The sequence below is a fragment of the Martes martes genome, assembly GCF_963455335.1.
Source record: "Martes martes genome assembly, chromosome: 3".
Classification (NCBI taxonomy): domain Eukaryota; kingdom Metazoa; phylum Chordata; class Mammalia; order Carnivora; family Mustelidae; genus Martes; species Martes martes.
In genome coordinates, this window is record NC_137890.1 from 177,300,450 (window position 1) to 177,326,217 (window position 25,768).

At 38.3% G+C, this 25,768-nt stretch overlaps 1 protein-coding gene across 2 annotated transcripts in view; it reads right to left on the reverse strand.

Moving 5' to 3' along the window:
- Positions 1 to 25,364, reverse strand: part of CCNYL1 (cyclin Y like 1) — a 37,031-nt gene extending 11,667 nt beyond the window's left edge. The window contains exons 1-6 of one of the 2 annotated variants that reach the window (XM_080798502.1): positions 25,033 to 25,364; positions 13,900 to 13,974; positions 12,180 to 12,214; positions 6,917 to 7,017; positions 3,796 to 3,831; positions 1,197 to 1,248 (exon numbers count right to left, since the gene is read on the reverse strand). In XM_080798502.1, coding sequence (XP_080654628.1) covers positions 1,197 to 1,248; positions 3,796 to 3,831; positions 6,917 to 7,017; positions 12,180 to 12,214; positions 13,900 to 13,974; positions 25,033 to 25,258 — 525 coding nt within the window. In that variant the 5' untranslated portion in view covers positions 25,259 to 25,364. The remainder of the gene's footprint in view (positions 1 to 1,196; positions 1,249 to 3,795; positions 3,832 to 6,916; positions 7,018 to 12,179; positions 12,215 to 13,899; positions 13,975 to 25,032) is intronic. The other variant, XM_080798503.1, reaches the window with a different exon arrangement.
- Between the last annotated feature and the right edge of the window lie 404 nt (positions 25,365 to 25,768).

Genomic DNA, 25,768 nt, shown 5'->3' on the forward strand with positions numbered 1-25,768 from the left:
TCCCGCCCCCTGCTTGCCTATCTGCACGTGTGCACATGTGCACTCTCTCTCTCAGATAAATACATCTTTAAACGAAAGAAAAACAGTTTGTTCCCTGTAACCGTTAAGACTCTTAAGTGTGACCTATGTAATAGTCACCAGCCACATGTGGTGAGAGCACCTGAGGGAGTGAACTGTCATTAACTAAGGAAGTTAAAATTGTTATTTTAGGGATGCATGAGTAGCTCAGTTGGTTGGGGCATCTGCCTTTGACTCAGGTCATGATCCCAAGGTCCTGGGATTGAGTCCCACGTCGAGCCACCTGCTCAGCGAGGAGCCTGCTTATCCCTCTGCCTACAGCTCCCCCTGCTTGTGTGCTTTCTCTGTCAAATAAATAAAATCTTAAAAAATTTTAAAAAAAAGTTGTGGTTTTTTTTTTTTTAATTTTATTTATTTGACAGGGATCACAAGTAGGCAGAGAGGCCGGCAGAGAGAGAGGGGGAAGCAGGCTCTCCACTGAGCAGACAGCCCAATGCAGGACTTGATCCCAGAACCCTGTGATCATGACCTGAGCTGAAGGCAGAGGCTTAACCCACTGAGCCACCCAGGCTCCCTGTTATTTTAAAGGATTTAACATTTAAATCATTTTCTAATTTTCTTCAGAGAGATCACAACATATTTGTTAGGCTTATTTGCAAATAGTTATACTGTTTGCAGTTACTGAAAATTATCTTTTAAAAAGATACATTTTCTGTTATCTGGGTACATTTACTCACTTTTGCTAATTCTACAAAGCTGCAGCTCAGTTCTTGCTCTCGTATATCCCTAATACAGCATTCCTTTGGTAAAATGATTAGACACAACATGGGGTAGGGAAGAAGACTTAAGATGATTTTGACTTCAAGGGTGCCTGGATGGTCCGGTGGGTTAAGCCTCTGCCTTCGGCTCATGTCATGATCTCAGGGTCCTGGGATGGAGCCCTGCATCAGGTTCTCTGCTCAGCAGGAAGCCTGCTTCCCCCGCCCACCCCCCCACCTGCCTCTCTGCCTACTTGTGATCTCTATCTGTCAAATAAATAAATCTTTTTTTTTTTTAAAGATGATTTTGACTTTAAGCTGGAGTAATTTTCTCCTGGTAATTAATTTCAAATCAAATCAGCATGAAATAAATGCAACTGCATGAGAGAAAAATACAACTTCAATAAAACTGACACTTACTGTGAGTGGATGTGATCTCTCATCAAAAATATCCAAGGATCTATTTGCATCTCTATAAAATAAGAACATGCATTTTAAAAATTAATTTAGGAATTAATATCTTTGTAAAGTGCCTGCTGGGATTAGAGAGGGGAGTGGAAGAAGCTTAACCTTCAACAAAAGCAAACAGTTTTACAAATTCTTTTGCATTCTGGCCTTCAGGGGCTTTTCTGACCTCTGTGAAATCTCATCTACCGCGACCAGCCAAGCCAGAGGTGCCTTTCAGAACACTGACTTTCCCTCACAGGCAATGCTGGTAAACCAAATATATTTTCACTCCTCTAACCGCACACTGGAATACATAAGAACATTTTATAAACCAGTAGTGGTGGGCAAAAAGTCTTTAGAATTTAATGAATGTGAATATGAAATCCATGTTTTTTCTCTCTCTGTAGCGCTCTATATTATATATTATCATGAATTTCTTCTAGTTGCTCTTAAATAGTTTGAGTTAAAAATGTAATTTTTTCTTAAATTTTAAGAGAGACCAGTCTTTTCATATAAAAGGTCACCCCAGTAATACGCTTTGCCAATTTAGACAGTGGTTCTCCAGGTGTGCGGCTCCCCTTTTCAGACGCTCATGAAGTCAAAACTGTTTTTATAGGAATACTGAAGACCTTACTTGCTCATACACCTTTGACATTTGCAGTGACTGTAGACAAAATAAGAGAGAATAAAACTGCTTGTTTTTGCACATAAAACAAGGTAGTGGTACCCAGCCGTACCAGTCTTCCCTGCCGCTTGCAGTTGAAAAAAAATTCTGTTCCACTTAAGAACATCCTTGATAAAGCAGTAAGATTTAACAGTGCTATTAAACCTTGATCCTTGTAATATTCTGAAAAATTAGAAAATATTTATGAAACACTTCCGCATGCTGCAAGACAGTTAAGGAAAGAAAAGAACCTGTGACTTAGCTGTGAACTGAACAAGCCACTTTTTTCACGGAGCACTTTTTTTTTTTAAAAGATTTTATTTATTTATTTGACACAGCAAGAGAGAGAACTTAAGCAGGAGGAGTTGGGGAGGGAGAAGCAGGCTTCGCGCAGAGCAGGGAGTCTGATGAGCCAGACGCTTAATGACCGAGTCACCCAGGTGCCCCATTTTAAGGTACAACTTAAAAATGAACAAAGTGAAAGGCGCCTGGCTGACTCTATCAGTAGAGCATGGGACCCTTGATCTCAGGGCTTTGAGTTCAAGACCCATGTTGGGTACAAAGTTTACTTAAAATTAAATATAAAATTAAAAAAAAAAAACATGAACAAAGTGGGGCAACTGAGTGGCTCAGTCAATTAAGTCAAGTCATGATCTCAGGGTCCTGGGCTTGAGCCCTGCATTGGGCCCCCTGCTCGGCAGAGGAGCTCCTTCTCCCTCTCCTTCTGCCCCTGCTCCTATGCGCCTGCTCTCTCTCTCTCTCTCTCAAATAAATAAATAAAATCTTAAAAAAAAAAAGAAAATGAACAAAGTAAGCCTGAAACATCAAGAAAAATAAAGTATTTGTTGCCAATGATAAAATTCAGGCTATCAAGCTAAAAAAAAAAATCAGGATTTTGGGAAAACTTGTACCTTTTACTATGAGCTTCATCTACTGTAAGCTTGATAGCTTCTCAATACTTAAAGACTTTTCTGATAAGACAAGTGGTGATACTAACAGAAGTGAGTTTTTGACACTGTATAAAGAAATGTGTACTAGTACTTTCCAGCTGACCAATGCATAATATTCTAAAACTACATACAGGTAAAAGATCCATTCAGTGTGCAAGATAGATCAATGGGTATTAACAGAGTATAAGTTCACTGATACGATTTAAAATTCCATTATATATATATTTCCATTATAACCTAAGAAACTGGCACTTGGGGACTTTTTAGTAAAGTATCATAGCATATCCACAATATCTGAAGGTTTTAAAAGTGCACCTTTTCCCAACTCTGTATCTGAAGAAGGCCGGGTCTTGATATTGTTTCTTCAAAACAAACCACGGAAGACAGGATATGAGAATGAGCTGTCTTCTATTAAGCCAGATAGTAAAGAGATTTGTAAAACTGTAAATCGATGACATACTTTTCACTCAACTTTTTTGTTGTGGAGAAGTTACTTTTTAATAAAAAAAAAAATGATTTATGTTAACACTGGGGTTCCCAATCCGGGATGACTTCGTTCCCCAGGGGACATCTGGCCATGTCTGGGGATACAATGTGGAGGGAGAGAGACGTGCTACCGGCATCTGGTGAGTAGAGGCCAGGCGGACTGCTAAACATCCTATCATGCACAGGACAACCCTCCACAACAAAGAATGATCTCACTCAAAACTTCAACAGTGCCATAAAAATCCTGTTTTGACACACAGCGTATTTAATTTTTAAATTCTCAAATTTTATTTCTAATACAGTAAATATTAATATAACCCACAGGAACAAATACTCCTTGGGTCTTCAATAGTGTAATAAAAGCACTCTACAAGTTCATTCTAATAATATTTATACTCGTTACCTAACACTAAACTTGATATCTTGCAAATTAAGAAGCTGGAATAACAAGACAGGTTTTAAAAGAGCTCACCTGTTCTTTATGTGGTAATATATTGCTAAGGTCACACTGTGGAAGGAAAAAGAAAATTGTAACAATTGATTTTATCACATTAGGCATGAAGTCATTTTTTTAAAAGGGGTTGGGAGGGAGACAGGATCCTTCCAGGGGCCCAGGGGCCCTGAAATCCTCTAATTCAGAACAGTTCATATGGGCACTTTCCCCCTCGTTTTAGTCCTTTGGCTTTTGGCAAAAAGGAGGACCAACTGTTAGAAAACCTATTTTGGTCCATAATTATAATATACAAATTATTACACATTTTCCCTGTCATTTGACCCTCTACCCACAGAATCTTTCCTACTCCTATACAAGTTCTGTTTGTACACATGCTTAAATTTAAGCCGTAAGATAATTTTGTATTAAAAAAAAAGTTATACTGTACATTTTGATTGATTTAGTTTACTATCCACCAAACCCACCCACTTTTCATTGTTTCCCTAAAAGTAGATAATTAAAGTGTTCCATACCAAATAAAATAATTTAAAATCATAATTAGAAAATTTAATAGCAAATATAAGTACTGACAAAATCAATGATATAGGTCTAGATACCCCGAAATAAGCAGTGGTAACAATGCAGCATAATACTATACAATACAATATTTAATGACAGGTATTTCCAAATTAAATATTAATGAACAGATATAAGTCCTCAGACACTCTTTAAGTTACTATATTCCTAAGTTATTCACAGATGTTTTGTACAGGCAACAAAGGGGTTCTCTTAAGTTATATGCTTCCCTTTGCCCTCAAAATGTCTAAAATGAAGCTCAAAACAATTGAGGGAAGGCAAATCTGAATTTTAGAATTAGGTCTATAGAATACAAGCACTTGTAAAAAGGCCTAAAATGCTATTAGGATCAAAGATGGATACTTCTATAGTGCTTCAAATAGTTTCATCTTCAATTTGATTTTAAAATCACAGAATTCAAAGTTCTATGCTGAAAAGGACCATGAAGCCTTAGCATTTAATTAAACAACCCATCTTACACACAAGGAACCAAGGCTTAAAACTGACTTGCCCAAGGTCCCAGATGGTCAGAAGTGGTCCTCATTCTCCCACACTCTAACCAGGCAGTGGTTCTCTCCAAGCTTGGCTGCACACAGGATTGCCTGAGGAGCTTTTAAAAACTGCTTGGCTTCCACCTCCAGATGGTCTAATTTCACTGACACTGGGTATGACTTGGGCATCAGATTGGCTTTTAAAGTTCCCCAGGTGACTGCAACGTGCAACAAAATCTGGGAATGAATGAATCCTTCGGGATGCTTTCATTCATACAATTATGCCTCGTATCCTTCCTCAGCCTATCAAAAGTCTTGTGAGAGTGTGGCACGGGAGGGGGAAATGCATGTATTTTGAAACAGATTTTTGAAAAAAAGTTGCACAAGTGATTCTAATATGGCTCCCTCCACTGAGAACAATGCATTACCCCAATGTAAACATTTTTCAAAATCATTCCTAAAAACCAATTTGCCCTATTAGTTTTCTCAGTAAACATTTATTTCATCAATAAATGCACTGAATTATTTTTAAAACTTAATGAAAGCAAATTAAATTTACTGTACTTCTACAAATTAGGCCAAGTAGGTTAAAACAAGCATGAAACCTACTTGTCTGAGCAAGGTTAATCTTTAAAACCACTTTTGAATTATGTACTAAAATATTAGAATCTTCTGAATTCAAAAGCTGGGGACTCTAGCCAAAGTAGACTTTTGTTTTGTTTTGTTTTGTTTTGTTTTGTTTTTTACACACGGATTTAGTGTCTTGGCTGAATAAAAACATTTAGTGATTACTTGTTAGGTGCCAAAGCTCAGGACTTTAGACTTTTGGCGCTCAGTTTTTGCTGAAATACAAATTTGATCTCTGCTGTTATAAGGGTGAGAGAAAAGTTACATTATAATGACTGTAAACTTGCTGTTTTTAATTAAAGTAGAAGTTACTGATAGTTTAATTAGCTGACAAAGCTGGTACATAAGAAACAAAATTAAGTTTATAAGCCAGTTGTTTTTAAGACTGAAAAATAAAATTCAAGAGGAGAATATTAATATTTTGAAGTAGTGTTCTAAACTGTGTTCTGGAAAATCAACACTCATGTCCCAAAGAGATGTTAATAATGTTCTTTGGCCAATTTCGATGAAGTCAGGAAGCTCTGCATATCCAGTTTTGGGCTTATCCTCCCCCTTAAATAAGCTTGAAAGGTTCATCTTGGGGTGTTCTAAAAGTGCAACCCTAATTGTGGATTATAAGGTGCTCCTGGAAATTAAGGAATAGTTTCCATCATCGTAACACTGTTCACGTTTGTTGAAGTATAAACCTGACCACAGCTATGTTTCCAAAACCATCTCTTTCATTGTTCTCTGCTGCGGTTTTCTTATATATGGTCTGATATAATGTCCTAGAGATATATTTTTATATTGATACACATATATAAAGTTAAAATTAAGTATATTTACTAAATTATAATTTTCAGTTGAGTAAAATTTCATCCATAAAGAAATTAAGCTTGAGAATTTGCTCAAGATTGACTTGGTATTTTCCCCCTCTTTGGGAGATAGGAAGGAGAAGTTAATTTTCTTACAGCAATAGTGCAGAGGGAGAAAAAAAATGAATCATGGGGAAAATCTGACAAAAATTCAATTAAATTTAAATGCAGATACACTCTGGTGCCAGTAGGGGACAAACTATTCCTTCTTTCAAAAGTAGCTTCCAAAGTAGTTTACATTGTTTAAGGCCTATAACTCATAAAGAAATACGTCTTTCTAGAAACATCCAATAAAAAGCACCTCTCCATCTCGTCATTATGTTTAACAATGTCTTAACAACGGAAATGTATTAAGTAAGAGGTATACCTTTCCTGGGATTTTTTTATTTGCTAACTGGCTTTCCCTCTACCATGCACTCTAAGATTAAAATGGAAACTGATATTCAGACTGAGGTCCTGGAAAACAATATAAAATAGACACCAGTTTCTTAACCTGATTACTGAAAAGGACAATCAAATGACTTAAATCAGATCAAGTATGGCTAGGATGCTTTTAGCATGAGGTGGGGGGGGGGTCTGTCACTCAGCCCTTGGCAACCTAGTTGTACTCACCATTTTATTGTGGTTCTAAGATTAGGTTGGCTGACTGTGCTGTCATCTAGAAATATTGTTGAGCATGAGCTATACTTTTTAGTAAGCTGCCCTGGAGATACCTGAAGGGGAAGGGAAATAGAAGAAAATGTCACAGTAAGTTAAACCTATAAAAGTGTGTTTTTTTCCTCGGTTAAAATGTCAAACGATAAAGCATTAAGATTTTTCTTATACTTCATGAACTGCTTGAGTGTGCTATCCTGTGCAGCTCTATGGGAAACACAGTGGATGCTCTAACTTCCCAGATGGGATTTAAGGAATGGGCTATAAACTACAGCCCTCGATAAATTACCTATTATCAAACCTGGCAAGCACGTATTATAAATTCCCTGTACATTAACGTAAGAAGCTTAGAATAAGATTTCAGTGTTTTTTTTTTCCTAAGCTATGAAAAGCAGCTGAGACTTTCTATTTTTACTATTCATTTACTACAATGAAATGTAATGCTTTATATAATATTGATGCAAGAACATTTTATTGCAGAAAATGAAAGCCAATAATAAATGTATCAGTTCAGGAGACAGTGTGATGAAACAAATGTTCCTGAGTCAGAGGCTGTCTGTGCCAGGGTTGCTCTATCATTAATAAGCTAAGGGGGCTGTAGGTGTCTCTGGGCCTCAGGTTCCTTATCCGGAGAGCAAGAGAGTACTGCATTAATATTCTCTCACATCCAAAAAAAAAACAGATAAAACAGCTTATGAGAACTTCCCTTTAACTTCATGTTTAAATAAGACTGCCATCATATTACTTAAGTGAGAATGTCAGAGGACTTTCCATTCATTTAAAAATTTTATTAATTCTATTCTGTAAGTTACTTGATATTCATCACAACAATTTCCTGCCTCCCTCATGCTGCTTTCTCTGCCTACAATGCCTTTTCCTTTCTCCTTGTCCCAGAAAGCTTGACCCTATCTGCCTCCAGGATACCTATGCCAGCAGTCACACCACAAAACTTCTTTTTCTGTATGCTCACACATCTAATCTGTCACTTGTCACATGCTACCAACTGCTTGAGGGTGTCCCCTCCCCTCCTAAAAAAAGTAAGCTTCTCCAGAGAAGGGAGGACTCATTCCTCCTACCTCCAGCTACTGAACACAGAATTTGGGACAAATTAGTAGGAGTTCAATTAACTGTTTGACAAATTATTTAAAATCGGTTACAACTGGAAGGTAATTACTAATAATAAATAACTAATTACTACAAATTAGTGAGGATTTATCTGCAGTAGTGTCAGAGAGGTGACAATGAACTTTTGGAGACCCTCCATAGAATAAACCATCTTTAAAACACTTTAGAAGTATCCATTTATCTGTGAAGAGCCTGAGCCCAAGTATATAGCAACAGTCAAATACTGAAATAGCCTAAACCATGTTAGGACAATTCTCTTCCTTAAAGTAAGACCAATAAACAAATCCCAGTCACTGTAAGTAGTTAAAAGTAATAGCAGCATTCGATACCAAAGAATGCCAACAATTTTAATCTTGGTTTATTGTGTTTTTTCTTTTTCTTTCTTTCTTTCTTTTTTTTTTTTTTTTACTAATTCAGATGAGCCTTCCTTCCTCTTATCAATATAAAGTAGCATTTGCCACGCTGTCACACTCTCCTGTCAGCGTCCCCCTCAAATACACGACAAATGGGGCAGGGGAAAAAAAAAAATCTAGTTTACTTTTTAAAATACAGAGCATTTAGAAGCTGCCAGTAGCCAATAATCAGAAATATCCACATGGTATATAAAAACACCACTTTGCCTGTTTCAGATGTTTTTCTACAAAGTCATTTACCTCTTACTAACAAAAAGTTCTAGACCTTCTGTTTTTGAAAAGTATCACTAAATTCAAGCCAGAAGTGTTCAACTATTGTAACACTGTTACATTCTTTAAAGCTATTTAATTAATACATATTTTAAGAATCTCAATAAATATAGCATGAAAAATGAAAATGAATTCATTTAAATACTTTTACTCTAAATGGAAGAAAGTTCTCTTTTAAGGCCACTACTAGTAGGGTATACTATGGTGTATATTACATAATAATCAAAGTCAATGCTGACCAAAACCTATACTGAGGAGCCATAAAAAGAATAGAAAGAAAATGCACCAAAATATAGATCAGTTGGTAAAGCTTTGGGTTATATTTGTTCCCACTTTCCTCATTAATTTTTTTTCTAGTATGAATATATTTTGGCTTGCCTTTGAAAATATTAGTGTGAAACATTTAAAAATTTTAATTAGATGTAGTCTTACAGCCATATGGGGGGTTAGTGAATCAGCAACTTACAGTGCACTGGCTAGATCCAACCAAAGATACACCGAACACACTTCCCCATCAGTTCAGGCCTACTTTTCAGTATTCAGTAAGACCTAGTATTCAACTAGAGGGTGGCAGAATTAAGCCTCTGAACAATGCCTGGATATACTAAGCTATAATTATTTATTAGCTTAAAATTAGCCGAGATTTAAAGACAATTGTCTTTTATGGTTAAAGGCTTACCATCACTGGCTTACAGCCTCAATAAACATTACTGACAAACACAGGGTCATAAAAAGCAAATACTTAAAAAAAAAAAATCAAATAGCAAAAAACAGCAGTATTGGCAGTTTAGTGTTCATAGATATTTCAGTTGGTTACTAGAATAGACAGAGACAAAGGCAGTGTTTGTTTTCACTCATTGAGCACTAACGGAATGGGTGGACTTTTACAATCTTCACAACAAAGGTTATTTCACAGACTGAGGATTCAATGGCAAAGACTAAAAAATAATCATACTTAGAAGTCTAGGAAATCACAATCCAAGCCTTACCATCAAAGGCCAAGTACCTGTTGAAATTCAGGCCCCAGCCACTGACCTGTCCATTGTGCCTACTGCTAAAGTTCACTTGTGTGTCTCTCATTTTCACAGCACAAGTTGTCTTTTTCACAAGACAACTTAAAAATGTCCAACACTATGCATTAATGAAAACTGCTTCATCTATGTTGTGCATTAATGCGACAATATGACAGGGTGTGTGGTCTGAATTCTTAAGGCATTAGGAGAAAAGTGTAATATGCTAATTATGGGGATAACTGGAAAATACTGCCTGAATTAATATCATTAATTATACTGAATTAAAACTTTAAACTTAAACATATACTTTCAAAACACGTTTTAAGTTTGAGTTAAAAACATGGTGGACTGATCACAAATCTACTTCCTCTCCCTCTCCTTTCAGAGGATACATACAACACAGGATAAATAGCAGGTGGTTTTTAATGTTTGAAAGGTGAAAAGACCAAAGGAGTGGCAACTGACATGGCAGAACAGAGAAAATACAGAGACTGGAACGGCAACAAGAAAGCCAGTTTGTCTTACAGAACCCAAGGCAGGCTCAGAATTCAGAGATTCAGCCCCCAGACGCCCACAGTGAGGCCCATCCGTGAACAAGTCCTGCTCACTCATAGTACTTCCAGTGAGATCACAGACACAGGCAGGGACCACTCCACATTTGAGAGAAGCCTCTGACAAGTAAGAGAGATCAGAACAGGAAAAGAAATCGAGGGGAATGATAAAATTAAGAAGCAAATGAAAACTTCAAAAATTCTTAAAAACCCTAAGATGAGAAATCGCACTCGTGAAAGAACCAGATGCTATAAATAATGAGAGACTATAAGAGAACACTATAAATTAAAAATAAGATAGATAAAATTCAATATTCAATAGAAGGAGAAGGGTTAGAGCATAAAGTCAAAGAAGTCCCCAGGAAGTAGGACAAAAAGACAAAATGGAAAATAGAAGGGAAAAAAATTAGAGATCTGTGCAGGAATACTGGTTTAAGAGGTCCAACATCTGAATAACAGAAATATCAGAATAACACACACACACACACACAAAGACACTCATTAGAAAGAGAGATGGTCTGCAGACTTACTTGCCCCAACAAAATGAAAAGGTCCATATGAAACCATATTATGAAATTTCAGAATCTCAGGGATAGAGAAGGTACTAGGTTTCAGAGAATGAAGGGATGGGGGAACAATGACTAAAATTGGTAATAGACAATGTATCATACAATGTCAACAGATTTATGAGCGACACTTTAAATGAGAAGACAATAAAGAAATGTCTGTAGAACTGCAAAAGTTAATTTCAACCTAGAATTCAGTACTTTATCAAACAGCAGGAGTTTCAGAGAAGCTAGATCTCTAAAAACTTATGCCTATTCCCAGAAAAATGTGCTCTAGTAAAACAAGGGCCTGTAACAAGACAAAGGGAAACAGAGAATCTAGGACATAGGGGATCCAACACAGGACAGCAGTTATGTGAGATCCCAGATGACTTCAAGGAGATATCCCAGGAAAACAGACACAGAGCCAACCTAGTGAAAACCAGTCTACTCTACTGGACTAGAACAACAAAAGCCAGTCTCCAAGAAAAAAACAGAACAGATGTGTTTTAGTAAACGAAAAATATTTTTGATGGACATGTGACAGCTGTTACAACATTTGGGGGGGGGGTGGAACTAGCTATTAGAAAATCAGCAAGTGAATACTGTCAGGAAATTAATTCCACACACAAAAAAGGAAGAATGTGAAAGCAGAAAGACCCGCCAGGGAGCTACTTACAGCATTTGGCTATGTGAGATCATGTTGGCTAGGAAAATGGGGACTGGATTATCCTGGAGAAGTGCAGAAGTGCTCAGGTTTCAGAAATATTTAAGACAAAGAATGAGGTGTATACAGGAGAAGGCACAGGCAGAGAACTATATGGCTCAGCAGGGAACAATATTTGCATAGTCATAACAACATACACATTGATTCTGATGAAAACCATGATACAGGTTGAGGGACTAGAGGCAGGGGAACAAAGGCCATGGTGAAGTGATGAAGTTAAGCTTTCATCTGGCACAATAGGAAGTTGATAGCGCTAAAAATTAACTTAGTTGTTACATTTTTGTTACTTTGGTTAAAAAATAAGATTAAAAAATGAAGGCAGAACTTTATACAATAACCATGTTATTGAAATTTAAGTTAAATGTCAGAATCCTTAAAAAATGGGCACTACTAAGCCAAAGACTTTCTAGAATACATTTGATAACGAGGAAAATAGAAGAGATTTCGGAAAATCTACAAAAAAAGGTCCTTATGGGGCTAACAGTATGGAATCCATTATATTTTTGGGGAATAATGACAGACATACTTTTAATTCAAACTATTAATTTCTTACTTAACTTTTCAACTGTTTACTTACATGGTTTAAATGGTTGCTCTTCCTCTTTTCTCGCACTAAGAATAAAAAAAATTAACTGATCAATTCTGATACAAATGCCACAGAAAAGTAAAAGTAGTTGCTACTCATCTGACAGATTACCAATGCACAAAATGAGGTGAAATTCCATTTTAAAAACATAATTTCCAACAAAATTTATAATTTAAATCATCTAGCAAGATGAATCCTATAAAGTAAAATCTAAAAACTTAGTTTTACTTTTTGACCTAACAGATTTTCTTTGTTAGGTACAAACAAAAGGCTCCCCATGTACAAAAGAAAAGGACAAAGCAAACTAAGCCAGGTGAAAATTTAACTAATAAAAATGTTTACCTGTTGAATATCTGAACCACTACATAGTATTTTCTAATTCTATATTTATATACAACTTACTTTAATTACCAGGATCTGACAGCTCTAAGAATAAGTTTCTGGTCAGGCACTAATTTCTAGATATATCAGTATTCTGGAAGTATCCTAAAGCACTTATTGGTGATCTACTAGAATGCCTTGCTAAAAAATAAAATAAAAATACCTTGCCATTGCACAACTGGAAAGTATCTATCTTAAATTTATATTTTAAAGAGTGTGCTAAACTAACCGAATGTATCTACAGCACACAAAGTCACTTTGCTCTAACAAAGACTAGACGAAGAATAAAAGCTCCAATGAGGGTCTTGGACCCCACTTTTTTTTTGTTTGTTTGTTTCCCACACTGCCTCCTTTAATGTGGGGTGACATCACAGGCACACGTTCCTTATGACTCGGGAGAGAGAGACATGCGAAAGCTTTGCTTTTACTGTCTCCACACACTGTCTCTACATGTGGAAGAAACAGAGAAATATAGCAATCTTAACCAGAAGTGATCTGCTTAAGTCAGGCCATGTACATACTCTATGAAAATGCAGGTTAAAACCCCCCATTTTTTATTATGCTGCATACTTCAAATATTATGGAGCCCTCACTTTTTATATTCCTGCTGTCATAATCATCTGAAAAACTTGGTCATGTATGGCTTTTAGTTCGAATAAAAAAGGATTTAACATTACACTAAGGAAAATAAGCATGCAAGCAGGAGTGCTAAAACTCTACAGTTCTGATTCTCATCATACATCAAGGACACAGGCAATTTATACTAGTCTCTAACCTTCTAGGGAACCCCACAGGGCATGTTTGTTCCCATGTATCCTGGCACACACCACTACATTAGGATGAGAAAATTTTGAATAGCTCAAAAATTCTGAGTAGAATAAATGTGGATGTGAGATAGGCTTGTTTGGTTGACGGTGGTGTAAAATGGGGCCAGAATCACAGATTTAATCCCCATAAATTAACTTTTTTTTTTAATTTGTTAAATGAAAACTTAACTGTGGCCTAAATTCTATCACTCATCTTTAAAACCATTGTTCTTTGGAGGCAGGGGAAAAGGACAAGGCAGTATGGAGAATTAGACAATATCTAAATCATGTGGTCACAAGTGACTATATGATAAAAGAGGTGGCAAAATGTGTACAGAGTCTCCGTGTTCTGCTAGCTAAATCCGTAACAATGGAAGGAAAATATATCATCAGATATTATAATAAGAAATGAATACATGAAAGAGTGAAACATTTAAACCAATGTATGAGCTCTTTTAGGGACTTTCTATAATACACAAAACAAAAACAATCTTTTTCTCAGAGGGGGAAAAATACTGTCTTACCATCCGTTTGAGATTTGCTCAGGAAAATTGTGCTTGCCCTTGGATGGTCAGAAGGGTTTGATTCCAAAGCTAACTCTGTATAGGAAGAAGAGAAAAAGGTGTGATAATTTGAGTAGAAAAATACATGATTTTAAAAATAGCTACACATCAATTTTAATCACTTAGCAGTGTTGGGAAGAGTTTTCAGTAATGACAAAAAGCCAATTTCAGTAAAGGCAACAATATAAAATTATACTGGAAAACCGCAAAATCGTAGAATCTCTTCACATACGTAGAATAAAACCAAACTGTGTCTTAAACTTTTTTTTAACCTGCACCTAAATAATCTATGCAATTTTTGGATGGAATTTTATTTGTACCTTCCCCCTCCTACTTAACTATTAAAAATCCCGTCACCATCCTTTAAGCTGGTATTACTGGCATATTCCAGAAACAGTCTCAAAAAGCAAGTTATATCATGGCTATTACTGTCAGATGCCAGCTCAATATACCAAATATGCCAAAACCAAACAAGTTGCTTTTGGTAAGCAAATATTCTTTAGACAATCAAATAGCTAATTCTAACTCCACTCAACAAATGAACTCATTAAGTTAGCTGTGGTTTATGTGGGGGACTATCCATCATGGCAGATTTTTTAAAAACTGTATGAAAGTTCAATGTTCTATTCTACAGGTACACTTCCTGACTTGAGTTGCTCTCAACTTCCAAAGCTCAACTCCTGCTTCCTCCATCCACGCTGCATGATTAATTCGGGGCTTCAATAAGAATACTTTTTGGACCAGATCATGGGGCTACTTGTAAAAAATTTTGTCTATACCTATGTAAAGGTATGTCTGCCTGTAGTCCACATTGCACCAACGTGGGAAAATTCTCTATTTACACAAGAATACAAAACAGGTACTTGAATTTTCATAAAAGAGGGTTCACCACTATATGGGATAATAAAATTGTCATTAAAAAAAATAAGAAACACCTCTGGTGTGTCTAAGATTCCAAACAAAATGATCTCTCCACTTCCTCAAGATGTTTAGTGACAGTCTGATAAGCAAAGCAGTCTGAGCAAGAAATAGGAAATGCAGAAATAGGTTTTTGTCTGGTTGCATATAATCTTTGTTCTTTTTAAGCTCTGTTAGCTCTGAAATATATTTTTGGGCTACTTCACTGTTTTTGACAAGACAGTCTGATACTTCTATCCAACAAATGACTTTCATACTGCAATAACCTTTGTTAAGAACCACTCAAAATTCTCTTAAGAAAAAAAAAAACAACCACCATATGACACTCCTCAGCAAGGTCCATCCCAAAGTACTTAGCCAATTGTGTAAGAAACCAGACCAAGATCCTGAGAGAGTAATGGTTAAGTCTTAGTATTCCCCAAACCACATAATAATTGTTCTGTTTTTTTAAAGGCGTGTTGGCAGTCTAATAGAAAATACTATCCCTGGCTTCCCTGGCTCCTAGAGAATCAAAATGTCCATTAAAAACTAATCAGTCTTGGGACACCTGGGTGGCTCAGTGGGTTAAGCCTCTGCCTTTGGCTCAGGTCATGATCTCAGGGTCCTGGGACAGAATCCCGCATTGGGCTTCCTGCTCAGTGGGGAGCCTGCTTCCTCCTCTCTCTCTGCCTGCCTCTCTGCCTACTTGTGATCTCTCTCTGTGTCAAATAAATAAATAAAATCTTAAAAAAAAAACAACAAAACCACTAATCAGTCTTGTCCCACATCAGGCTCCTTGCTCAGCGGGGAGCTTGCTTCTCTCTCTGCCTCTGCCTGACAGTGCGCGCTCTCTCTCTCTGACAAATGAAATCTTTAAAAAAAAAATCAGTCAAATAGTGAATACTATCCAATTCAGCATTTCACAAACTTATCTACCTAGAATAATTTTTTTCCTCCAATAGAATCTTTCACAATCATCATTTCGGACTTCTTGGTTTAACAGGAATCTGAACCATCCATTTTAATGGTACTGCCAGCACTAGAAATTTACATAGCTAAACATAGCCTTGTTCTTCATGGAAATTCCTTCACTGAATTTGAAGTCTGTTTGACTGCTTTTGGAGAAACTATTCTATTCAACATTTTTATGTAAAAGAACCATAAAAATTAACTTTTTTTCCACATATTTGAAAAATAGGACAATGTTAGCTATTTGGAAAATCAATGAATTCAGCTGTGCTCAAAGTGACAAAGACTTTCACAGCTGCCTCTAACCTAAGGCTTTCGAAAGCGTTCATGACCAACTTCTTACCAAAAAGAAAGCAAATATACATGTGAAATCTAAAAAATAAGCAGAAATGTTTGCAGAAGTAAACATATTACATATCAGTGCCTATGGCACAAAAGAAGTTTAATTAACACTTTTCAATGGGAAATCTGGGGAATTATCTCTCTCTCTCACACACACACACACTTCCCCAAACGAGGATATGCTACTGAGGATCTAAATATTAAAAATCAAGAGGCCTTGGATAAAAGAAATATCAATATGCAGAAAAAGTGCAAAATTAGCCCAAGTGACAAGAAGGAAACTGGCACCACCCCTACTCCATCTAGGCTGGGCCAGCTACTGCTGCCCTGGGACTTCCCAAGAACCACTGAGAGAGGCAGAGCTGGGGCGCCTGGGTGGCTCAGTTGGTTTGGCATTTGACTCTTGATTTCAGCTGAGGTCTTGATCTCAGGGTTATGAGACTGAGCTCTGCTTCAGGCTCCCTGTTCAGCACAGTGTCTGCTTGAGATTCTCTCTCCCTATCCCTTTGCCCCTCCCCCAACACATGCTGTTTCTATAAATAAATAAATACTTTTCTAAAAAGCGGGAGAGAAAGAAAAAAAAAAGGCAGGCAGAGCTATAGATTCTTGGCTACTGTCTGGAGCTGTCCCAGGCTTCCTTTGCCATCACGGGCGGGAGGGGAGGGTTGAGCACGATGGAAGCCTTTCTAGGATGTATCAACAGAGGAGAGCAGAACTGAGACAGGCCATTTAATTCCTGGGTCAAGTGGTAACCAATTTACTCCATGAACTCTGGCTATAGAAGTTAATATATATTTTTTTAATTTTTAGACTTTTAACTTGTAAATGAAAGAGACCAGGTTAATCAGCAGTACTGATGATCACATTATAGGTGCAAACAAATAAAAGTCATTTGCTCCTTACTTTAACAAACATCCTATCATGAACAAAAATTTCCAAGAGCCAAAATAATACTTTGTTTAAAAATTACTCATCAACTCACAACCATTACTTTGTTACTTACACTTAAAAAAATAGCTCCAATCAGTGTACCATTTATGTCCTCCTTTTTTCCTGACAAGCAATCTCAACCCCATTCGAATATATTTACTATTTAATGGATACACAATGGCCTACCAAGCGTTATTCCCATACTTTAGTCAATCTCCTATTCTTAGGGTTCAGGTTGTTTACAAACTTCTATTCTTATGAGGAAAATCTTCATATACATAGTTTTTTTAAAGTAATTTTGTTTTTATCTCCTTAGGAAAGATCTCCAAAATGGGATGACTAGACCATAAGGTTAAATAGTTGTCATGACTCAATGTATAATACTAAGTTGCTTTCTTAAAAAGGTGGGAGCATACTAGTGTATAATGCTATCAACTGCACCAGTTTTCACTCCCACCCTGACTTCTGATACCTGAAAGAAAAAATTTCTACTGATATAAATGAAGAAGTTCACTGTCTCTAATTTGCACTTCTGATTACACAGTTTAACTATTTTCCCCATAGTTAACAGTATTATTTCCACTTTGGTGAGATGCCTATCACATGTATGTATTATATGTATTATACTCACAAGGACCCTAAAATGTTGTCAGTTTGCATGAGCCTTTCAGAAAATAGTAATCTTCTGTCTCTAGCCTATGACAATTTTCTATATAACTTGCACTTTTTGCTAATGACAAAAACTACATTGCTATTTTATAGAATGGATACTTAAGCCATTAGATATTAAACTCAGATGTGAACACGCACAATATTTCTGCACTGTCCATTACTGTTTTCTCAAGAACCTAAGACAACTGTGATAGCCGGTACTACCCTATTTGCTCTATGAAAAAGGAAGACTGCCAACCATTAAGCAAAGCGTTACCACCTCCCACCAACATGCACATATGCATGTGTGCACACATGTTTTTTAGAGAGTTGGCATGGTTTTTTAGAGAGTTTAGTTTTTTAGAGAGATGGCATGAAATTACTGTACATCCTGTATGTGACTCTATCCCAAAATTACTTTTTTGGAAACCTCTAAGAATGTTTTAACCTAAGAGAAATACTCCTGAGTTCATGATTAGAAGCTATGATTCAAATTGTATTTTAAGACCCATCAGTTTTTTAAAAAATCAATTTAAATTGCAACTTAACTTGACAGCATGACAGGTTAATGTAGGAAAGTAGGACTTCAAAAAAAAAAAATTAAACTTGGATCTTAATGTAAATACAAAGGAAATCTATAAAACTATTGACATCCAATATTGCTTTTCCCCTAATCTAAGATTCTACCAGTTATAAGATACAGAGATGTTAAAAATGTGAAAATACAGGCAACTTAGAATAAATGAAATTCATTATTAAAGGCCGAATGTGTAAAATTATGCAACTATAAATGTCAGTAAATGATTTTTCCTTGTCAAAATATTAGGGAAAAAAGTGACCAAGAAAGTATCAGAGCAGTGTATTTCACAAGGAGATTTGTTTCAATATATTGATTTCAATATATTCCAATTAAATAGAAGATGTCAGCAGTTTTTCTGGGCCAACTACTGGGCACCTGTTCTTGCATTTACTGAACTATGCTATCGTCCTTATATCATACAGTGTTCATTTTACGGCCCATTAACACAAATATCTCAAGTCTCACAATTACCTTGATGATTTTATCCCTGAGTCCACACCTTCCAGGTAATTCCTAATTCTTCTGCTTCCTAACTCTGGCTTCTAAACCACTTCTGTACCTGAATCTACCTTGGTTCTCAGTCTTGCCTTTTCATAGTGAAGTATGTCTTTCTTCCTTTACACACTTCTAATGAGTATTTTTGCTCAGTTTCTTGAACGTCAGAGAACATTTCTGGGCTGTGAGTTACCTTTATTTCATTTCACACTAGGCGATGTTAACATTTTAATTCTAAAACCTAAGTACTTTAATACACACACACACAAATGGTAAGGGAAAATAGTAGTATCCAAAGTAGCCCACATGATAAATCATTCAATAAATTCTATCCCAGTATCCCATATATCTGTAATTTATATCCCTGATCTATCATCTCATTTTCAAAACTTGGACAACTCAGTTTATACCCCTCAGAGCCCGTCTTCTCATGTGTAAAACATTTAATTTTTATACTATGTAACACAGAACATTGTTTTTGAGGGTGGAAAGAAATGCAAGAGCCGTCTACATAACATATAAAGCACAATAAATGACCAAACGAAGCTTTCACAAGTGAACTCAGAAGCAAAAACTGAACATTTAGCATTTCATTGTAAAGTGCATGAAATGTCCACTCATTACTCACACCCAAATATCACCTTAAGCAAATATATGCTTTGGCTAACACTAAAGGGAAAGGACTAAAAGTCACACAAGCAGTAAGAATTTCTCAGAGTGATTTTGGTTTCTTTAAGGAAATACCTAGTTCTGCTTCTGTCATGCAGATTACTGTGTGTCTTCTCCTTGCTTTTTCCAGGTAAAGTAACCTAGAGATCGCTTCACAGCAGTGAGGACATTGCTCTTCTTCACAGCTCTGTAGCTCTCCACTATGTGGAGTTGATTTTACCAGCTTCTTACTGGACACTTATTATTATTAGTTATTTCTAATACTTTGCTCTTGAAAATATTGCAACATAAACTGTGTGAATATGTGATTTCATACTTGCGGGGTATATCTTCAGAATAAATTCCTCGGGGTAGGATTTCTGGATTAAGTCTATCTGCAATGTTGTGGGATTGGGCCAATTTCCCCTTTACGGGATGAGACCATTTTGCATTTCCATCAGCAATGTACGAATGTAACTGTTTCTTCACAGTCTCACCAAAGAATGTGGTATCAGTGGATTTTCTCCCAATAGGAGAGAAACCATAGTATAGCTTTATTTTGCACTTCCCCTGTGCATGAAGACATGTTTATGGGTCATCTGCATTTCCTTCTCTGTGCCTTGCCCTTCATATCTTTGCTGTAAGTCACCCTGCATTTTAGGCCTGTATTTTCAGTTCAGTCGCCTCTTGGCTCTCACCTGAACTACTGGAACCAGACTTCTACCTGGTCTCCCTGCTTCCATCTAGGCCTATGTTACACATTCTCACACAGTGGCTAGTCTGTTTTTATTTTTTTTGAAGAATTAATGTCATTCCTCTCTATATAATCCTCCAATAGTTTCCCATTACAACTAAACTAAGATCCCTATTTTTTGTGAAGACCCAGTATTCTAAAGGTCTGAATCTACCACACTCCTGTTGGCATCCCTCTCACCCTGCTGCTTCCATCCCTGTGTCTTCCTGTCCTTTGCCTGCACCAGCATATTCTCATGTGAGGAACTGATCGTAAGCATCTTCGCCCACACCCTCCTACAGCTCCCTCTCACTTTAAGGGCTGCATACTTGTCACTTGAAAGCAGCAGTCTTTAACCACTTCATGCAAACCTGCCCTCCTCCAATCCTTGACCTTCTTTCACTTTCTTTCACCACTTCACTATCTGAGGTTCTTTTAATATTCATGTGCTGTCTAACCCTAGGTTCCTCTAGCTAACCAATGCTAGGTTCCTCTAGCATCTAAGAAGTTAAGGTTATAGGCTTTGCCCTGTTTATGTCTGTCCTGCATCTGGAACAGTGCCTAAAAAACATCTCTGTTTCAGTGTGTACCCAAATCCAGTTAAGCTTCTCCCAATTTTCCCAACTAAGATTTTTTCTAATGCTTCTTTGGATAAGTCATCTTAAGACCAGCATGACTTTCAGATCTCTTGGAGTAGTAGTTATTCTGAATCAAAGACACAAGACAGTCTACAAAGAACAACAAAAATCTCAAAGAGGAATTCTAACATCCAGTGAAAAACCAACAGTAACTTCAATTTGGTATAAGGACTTTTAATGTTAAAGTCCTTTACCTACAAAATGACCAAGACATAAGACAAAGAATACCATCTGAATTCCAAAGAGAGGTACAATGCAGCAGTTTTTATCTGTGTCCCCAGAATAAAGCATGATAATGGGATTGTGTTCTGTTTTACTATAAGAGATGCCCAATCATAAAGGGTAGGTAAATGAGTGGTGCTCCAACCATTCAATGGTACACTAAATAGTTATTAAAAGGCATGTGGTAGAGCTATGTGCAGCTCCATGGAAATACATCCTGAATGCTCTCTAGGTATCAAGCACAGTTCCAGGAACTTTAGGTCATTATTTCTCTTTAAAACAAAAAGCTATATCAGGGCGCCTGGGTGGCTCAGTGGGTTAAGCCTCTGCCTTCGGCTCAGGTCATGATCCCAGGGTTCTGGGATCGAGTCCCATATCAGGTTCTCTGCTCCTTGGGGAGCCTGCATCCTCCTTTCTCTCTGCCTGCCTCTCTGCCTACTTGTGATCTGTCTGTCAAATATTATAAATTAAAAAAAAAAAAAAGCTATAAAGCAGCACATGAAGAGTTATCTCATTTTTGTAAAATTAACAAAATGTTCTGTTTATATACATATGAAAGGTTTAGGAAGAAGAAACACTAAAATATTAATAAAAGTTCTGGATATTCTGAGTATAAGTGAATGGCTTTTTGTATTTTCTTTTCTTTTTTAAGATTTTATTTATTTGACAGAAATCACATGTAGACAGAGAGGCAGGCTGAGAGAGAGAGGGGGAAGCAGGCTTCCTGCTGAGCAGGAAGCCCGATCCCAGGACCCTGGGATCATGACCTGAGCTGAAGGCAGAGGCTTGAACCCACTGAGCCACCCAGGTGCCCCTTTTTTGTATTTTCTAAATATTTTACAGCAAATGCCTATTGTCATTAAACCCCCCCACCAAAAGTGTTTAAAATAGCTATTGGAAAGAGGAAAGCTCTGTTGCTCAGAGGTTTTTCCACATCAGATTGCCAATTCCTTCCTCACTCACTGTTCAGGGGAAGGGGGAAGAGAGAGAACTTTTGGCCAGCAAATTAGCGAAGACTGTAAGGTTGGAACATAAAAGGCTGTATGAACAGGTGATGAGTAATAGAAGGTTGGATAATAGGACTTTACTGTCTTATTTTGTGTTATTGATACTACCACCATTTATTGTGGATACACTGTTAGATAAAGGTAAGATAGTAGAAAAATTCTTTTGAGTCTATCTGAAATCTATACTAGGTTCTTAGGAATATCTCTTTGAAATGGCTTGCAAATATTTCAATGTTAAATTTCAATGTTTCAATGATAAATGTTGAAATGTTTCAGAAAAACAAGGCACAACATTATTTATGGAGGTTTTTGTCTAAGAAATGAACCAATTAAATTCTTCATCGTAGAAAAGCCAAAATGTTCTCTATTTAAGTAGGTATTTTTTAGTTCCCCTGTAAAATTGTCTGAAATAGAGACATTAAAAGCAAACTTTCAATGTGCGAGCACTTCATATTTGGTGTTCTGACCCTGTTTCTATGGAAACCTAATAGACAAATGCTGAAATTGAGGCTTCTCTTATCATTTTATTGAACATCAAAGAAAATTAAGACAAACTAAAATGAATTTTAACTATCCTGTTAAATATAAAAGGTAAATTGTATATTCATGAACTCTTTTTTTTTTTTTTTTAACTCTTCTGGTTTAACACTCCTTATAGTCCTATGCTTAATACTGGGTAACTTACCTTATCAGCTTTTCTTAATGTTCCTCTGTCCAGGGCATTCTTGGCTTTAATTTGAGATCACCAGAACAAACTCTTTTAAATGCATCAACGCATTTACCCAACTGGTTAATCTAGGCTATATCATGACTTCTACTTTTAGTCTTATCTACAGTAATGATTACAGACATGGAAGGGAGAGGTAAAAGTTGCTTCTGAATTGTGAACAAGAAACTCTCAATGGAAATCATCAAGCTAAGCTGAGACAGGCCTGTCGCATGGATAAATAGTAACAGATGCATTCTAAAGAGGTTTTTAGGCACCCCGAGAACTGAATTTGGCAATCTATCCCTTCCATATCAGTATCTTCTGTTCAGTTGCTGTGTTACACAGTCATGACCAATCTCCGAGTCTCTCCTCCTCCATCGGCAATGCAGGGAGAATACACGCAGGCCTTATTTGTAGCTGAAAGCACCAAATCAGACAGACATGAAGATGTGTCACAAATCTTCAAAGAATTATTAAAAGGTCCAAATTTGGTCTCTCTTCCAACAATACCCATCTACTAACTACTTTGACAAATCACTCAGAGGCTTACCTTACAGCACCAAGAAGAGCGGAAGTTTTCACAAGTATTTACATGCTTTGTGTTTAAAAGTACAATTAACTCACATAATTTGCTCATTCTTTTACAACACTTCAATATTCTGAAAAAGCAGTACTTTCCAGTTACAAAGCCATACCCATCATATGGGTAAATCCACAGGCTTAATTATTATAACTCAAATTAACAGCCCACCTAAAGTTTACATAGAAAAAGAACTAAAGACATTACCTCTAGGAAATAATGAAATAAACTGTAGCACTCAAGTGAAACAAATGGGCTAATGGGGCTTTAACACCGTTATGATACAATGTTTTCTACTTCAAAGGATATAAGACTTCATTAAAGAACCAGGCAGTTACTCAGAATTATCTTTACCTAGTCATCCCTTTCCAAAATCCCAGAGGCAAAAATCAAACATTTCCTCTTTTCCCTCCCCCCTCCCCCAACCGTTTAGTCAGAACTTTTACCCCAACATTCTTAAAGTTGAACACGATTCTATAGACAGGAGCGGGGGGGGGGGGAGGAAAGAGAGATTTGGAGACATTCTTGTGCAAGATCTGACACTTTTCTTAAAAAAAAAAAAATAGTTTATTTATTTATTTATTTGAATGAAGGAGAGAGAGAGAGCCTGCACACAAGCAGGCGGAGGGGCAGATGAGGAGGGAGAAACAGACTCACTGCTGAGCAGAGAGCCGGATGCGAGGCTCCATTCCAAGACTCTGGAATCATGACCTGAGCTGAAGGTAGACACTTAACCGACTGAGCGATCCTGGCACCCCAAGATGACACACATCTTAATTACCAAACCTTTATATTACAAATTAAGGTCTAAATTTATGGTTTGTTTGTTTTTTCCTCTTTGGAAACTTTTGACCAATAGTCTCATTAACCACCCGCCTCTCGTTTTTAGAACGGGCAACAAGTAAGTGAAGTCTGTTAAGTCACTGAGGTAGGGCTGAAGACATATTTGGGTCAAAGTGGGAATTAAAAGTAATGAGAACTGCCTGGATTCTCCGTTCGGTATAAAAAGTATTTCTTGTAGCCCTGGCAGTAACGTTTCACACAGTTCACAGTTATTTCAAGACCCTTCCTCCCATCATTTTCTTTCCGTCTGTCTTCAAATTATAGAGGAAGGCAGCTTCCATCGAGGCTGTTGAAAACAACCTACTTAGGAACACCACACAGACTCTCACAGGCCAGTCTGTACTGTGAATTTAAATAACAAATCCATAACAATACGTCTGAACTGTCCCGCGTATCAAGTACCTTAACCGGTGGGAGGAAGGACAGCATCAGGCTCTTACCTGGTTTCTTCGCTTTGGTAAGGATAGGGAGATGAGGTGGATGGGGTATTTACATTCTGGGGACAGAATATACCAAAAAGTCTTTATAAAGTCCCCCGAGATGTTAAGTAGACCGACAAAAAGGAAGGAGTTGCGACTGGAGGGTCTCAGGCCGGGCTGGGAAATGGGGATGGGGAAAGAACTGAGCGTTCGGGGCAGGGAAGAGGGAGAGCTACTGGCCGGACACGACGGGAAAAGAATAAGGGGTGGGGACGCCAGGCAGAGCCAGCCTTGATCCCCGGCGCCCAGCCCTGGGAAAGCCGGCTCCGGGCAGGAAGGAGCCCGAGGCGGCGGCTGCGTCCCGGGGGACCGCCCGAGAGCGGATAGTGTCGGCCCCCGAGAGGGACGAGAGGTGCCCGCCTCCTCCTTACCTTCAGGCATCTCCCGGTCGCTGATGTGCTGCAGGTGGTGGCCCTCGCCCGCTCCGAAATCCAACTCGGCGGGCTCCACGGCAGCAGGCGCCGGCGCTACTGCCACCGCGTCCCCGGCCGCAGCCTCGTAGATCTCAGACTCGTAGTCGGGCTCCGCCGGCCCCGTGCGCCGGCCCAGCTTGGGGCTGGCATTGGGGGACACGCAACAGGTCAGCGTGTTCCCCATGGGGCGACTCCACTCCTCGCCGCCTTCACTCGCCCCCGACTCCGCCGCACTCGGCAGCTACCCCCTCCCCCAACAATGGCGCGGTCGGCACCGGCAGCCCCGGGCTACGCCGGGGCTGCGCCGCGCATGCAGGCGCGGCCTCGCCCGCTGTCCGATGGTCCGCCCAGCCGCCGGGCCCGGGGCAGGGCTCCGGCCCCGGCCGCACCCCCGCCGCCGCGCCGCCGCCGCCGCCTCCCCCAAGCCAACTAGTCTGTGAGGGCGGCGACCAGCCCGGCTTATTTAAAAGGGGTGGGGACCCGACAAGCGCTGAGAGGCGCAGCCACTGCCGGGAGAGAGCGCGGCCGGGGCTCCTCCTCCTTCCGCCGCCACCTCCCGACTGAAGTCCGCTTGCCTGGCTGGCACCTGCCAACCGGAACGCATTCTGTGGTCACCTGGTTAAAAGGGACCAATCACGCCCAGAGTTCCCTCCACACGCCCGCCTCGGTGCGGAGGCACGTGACTCACAATGCC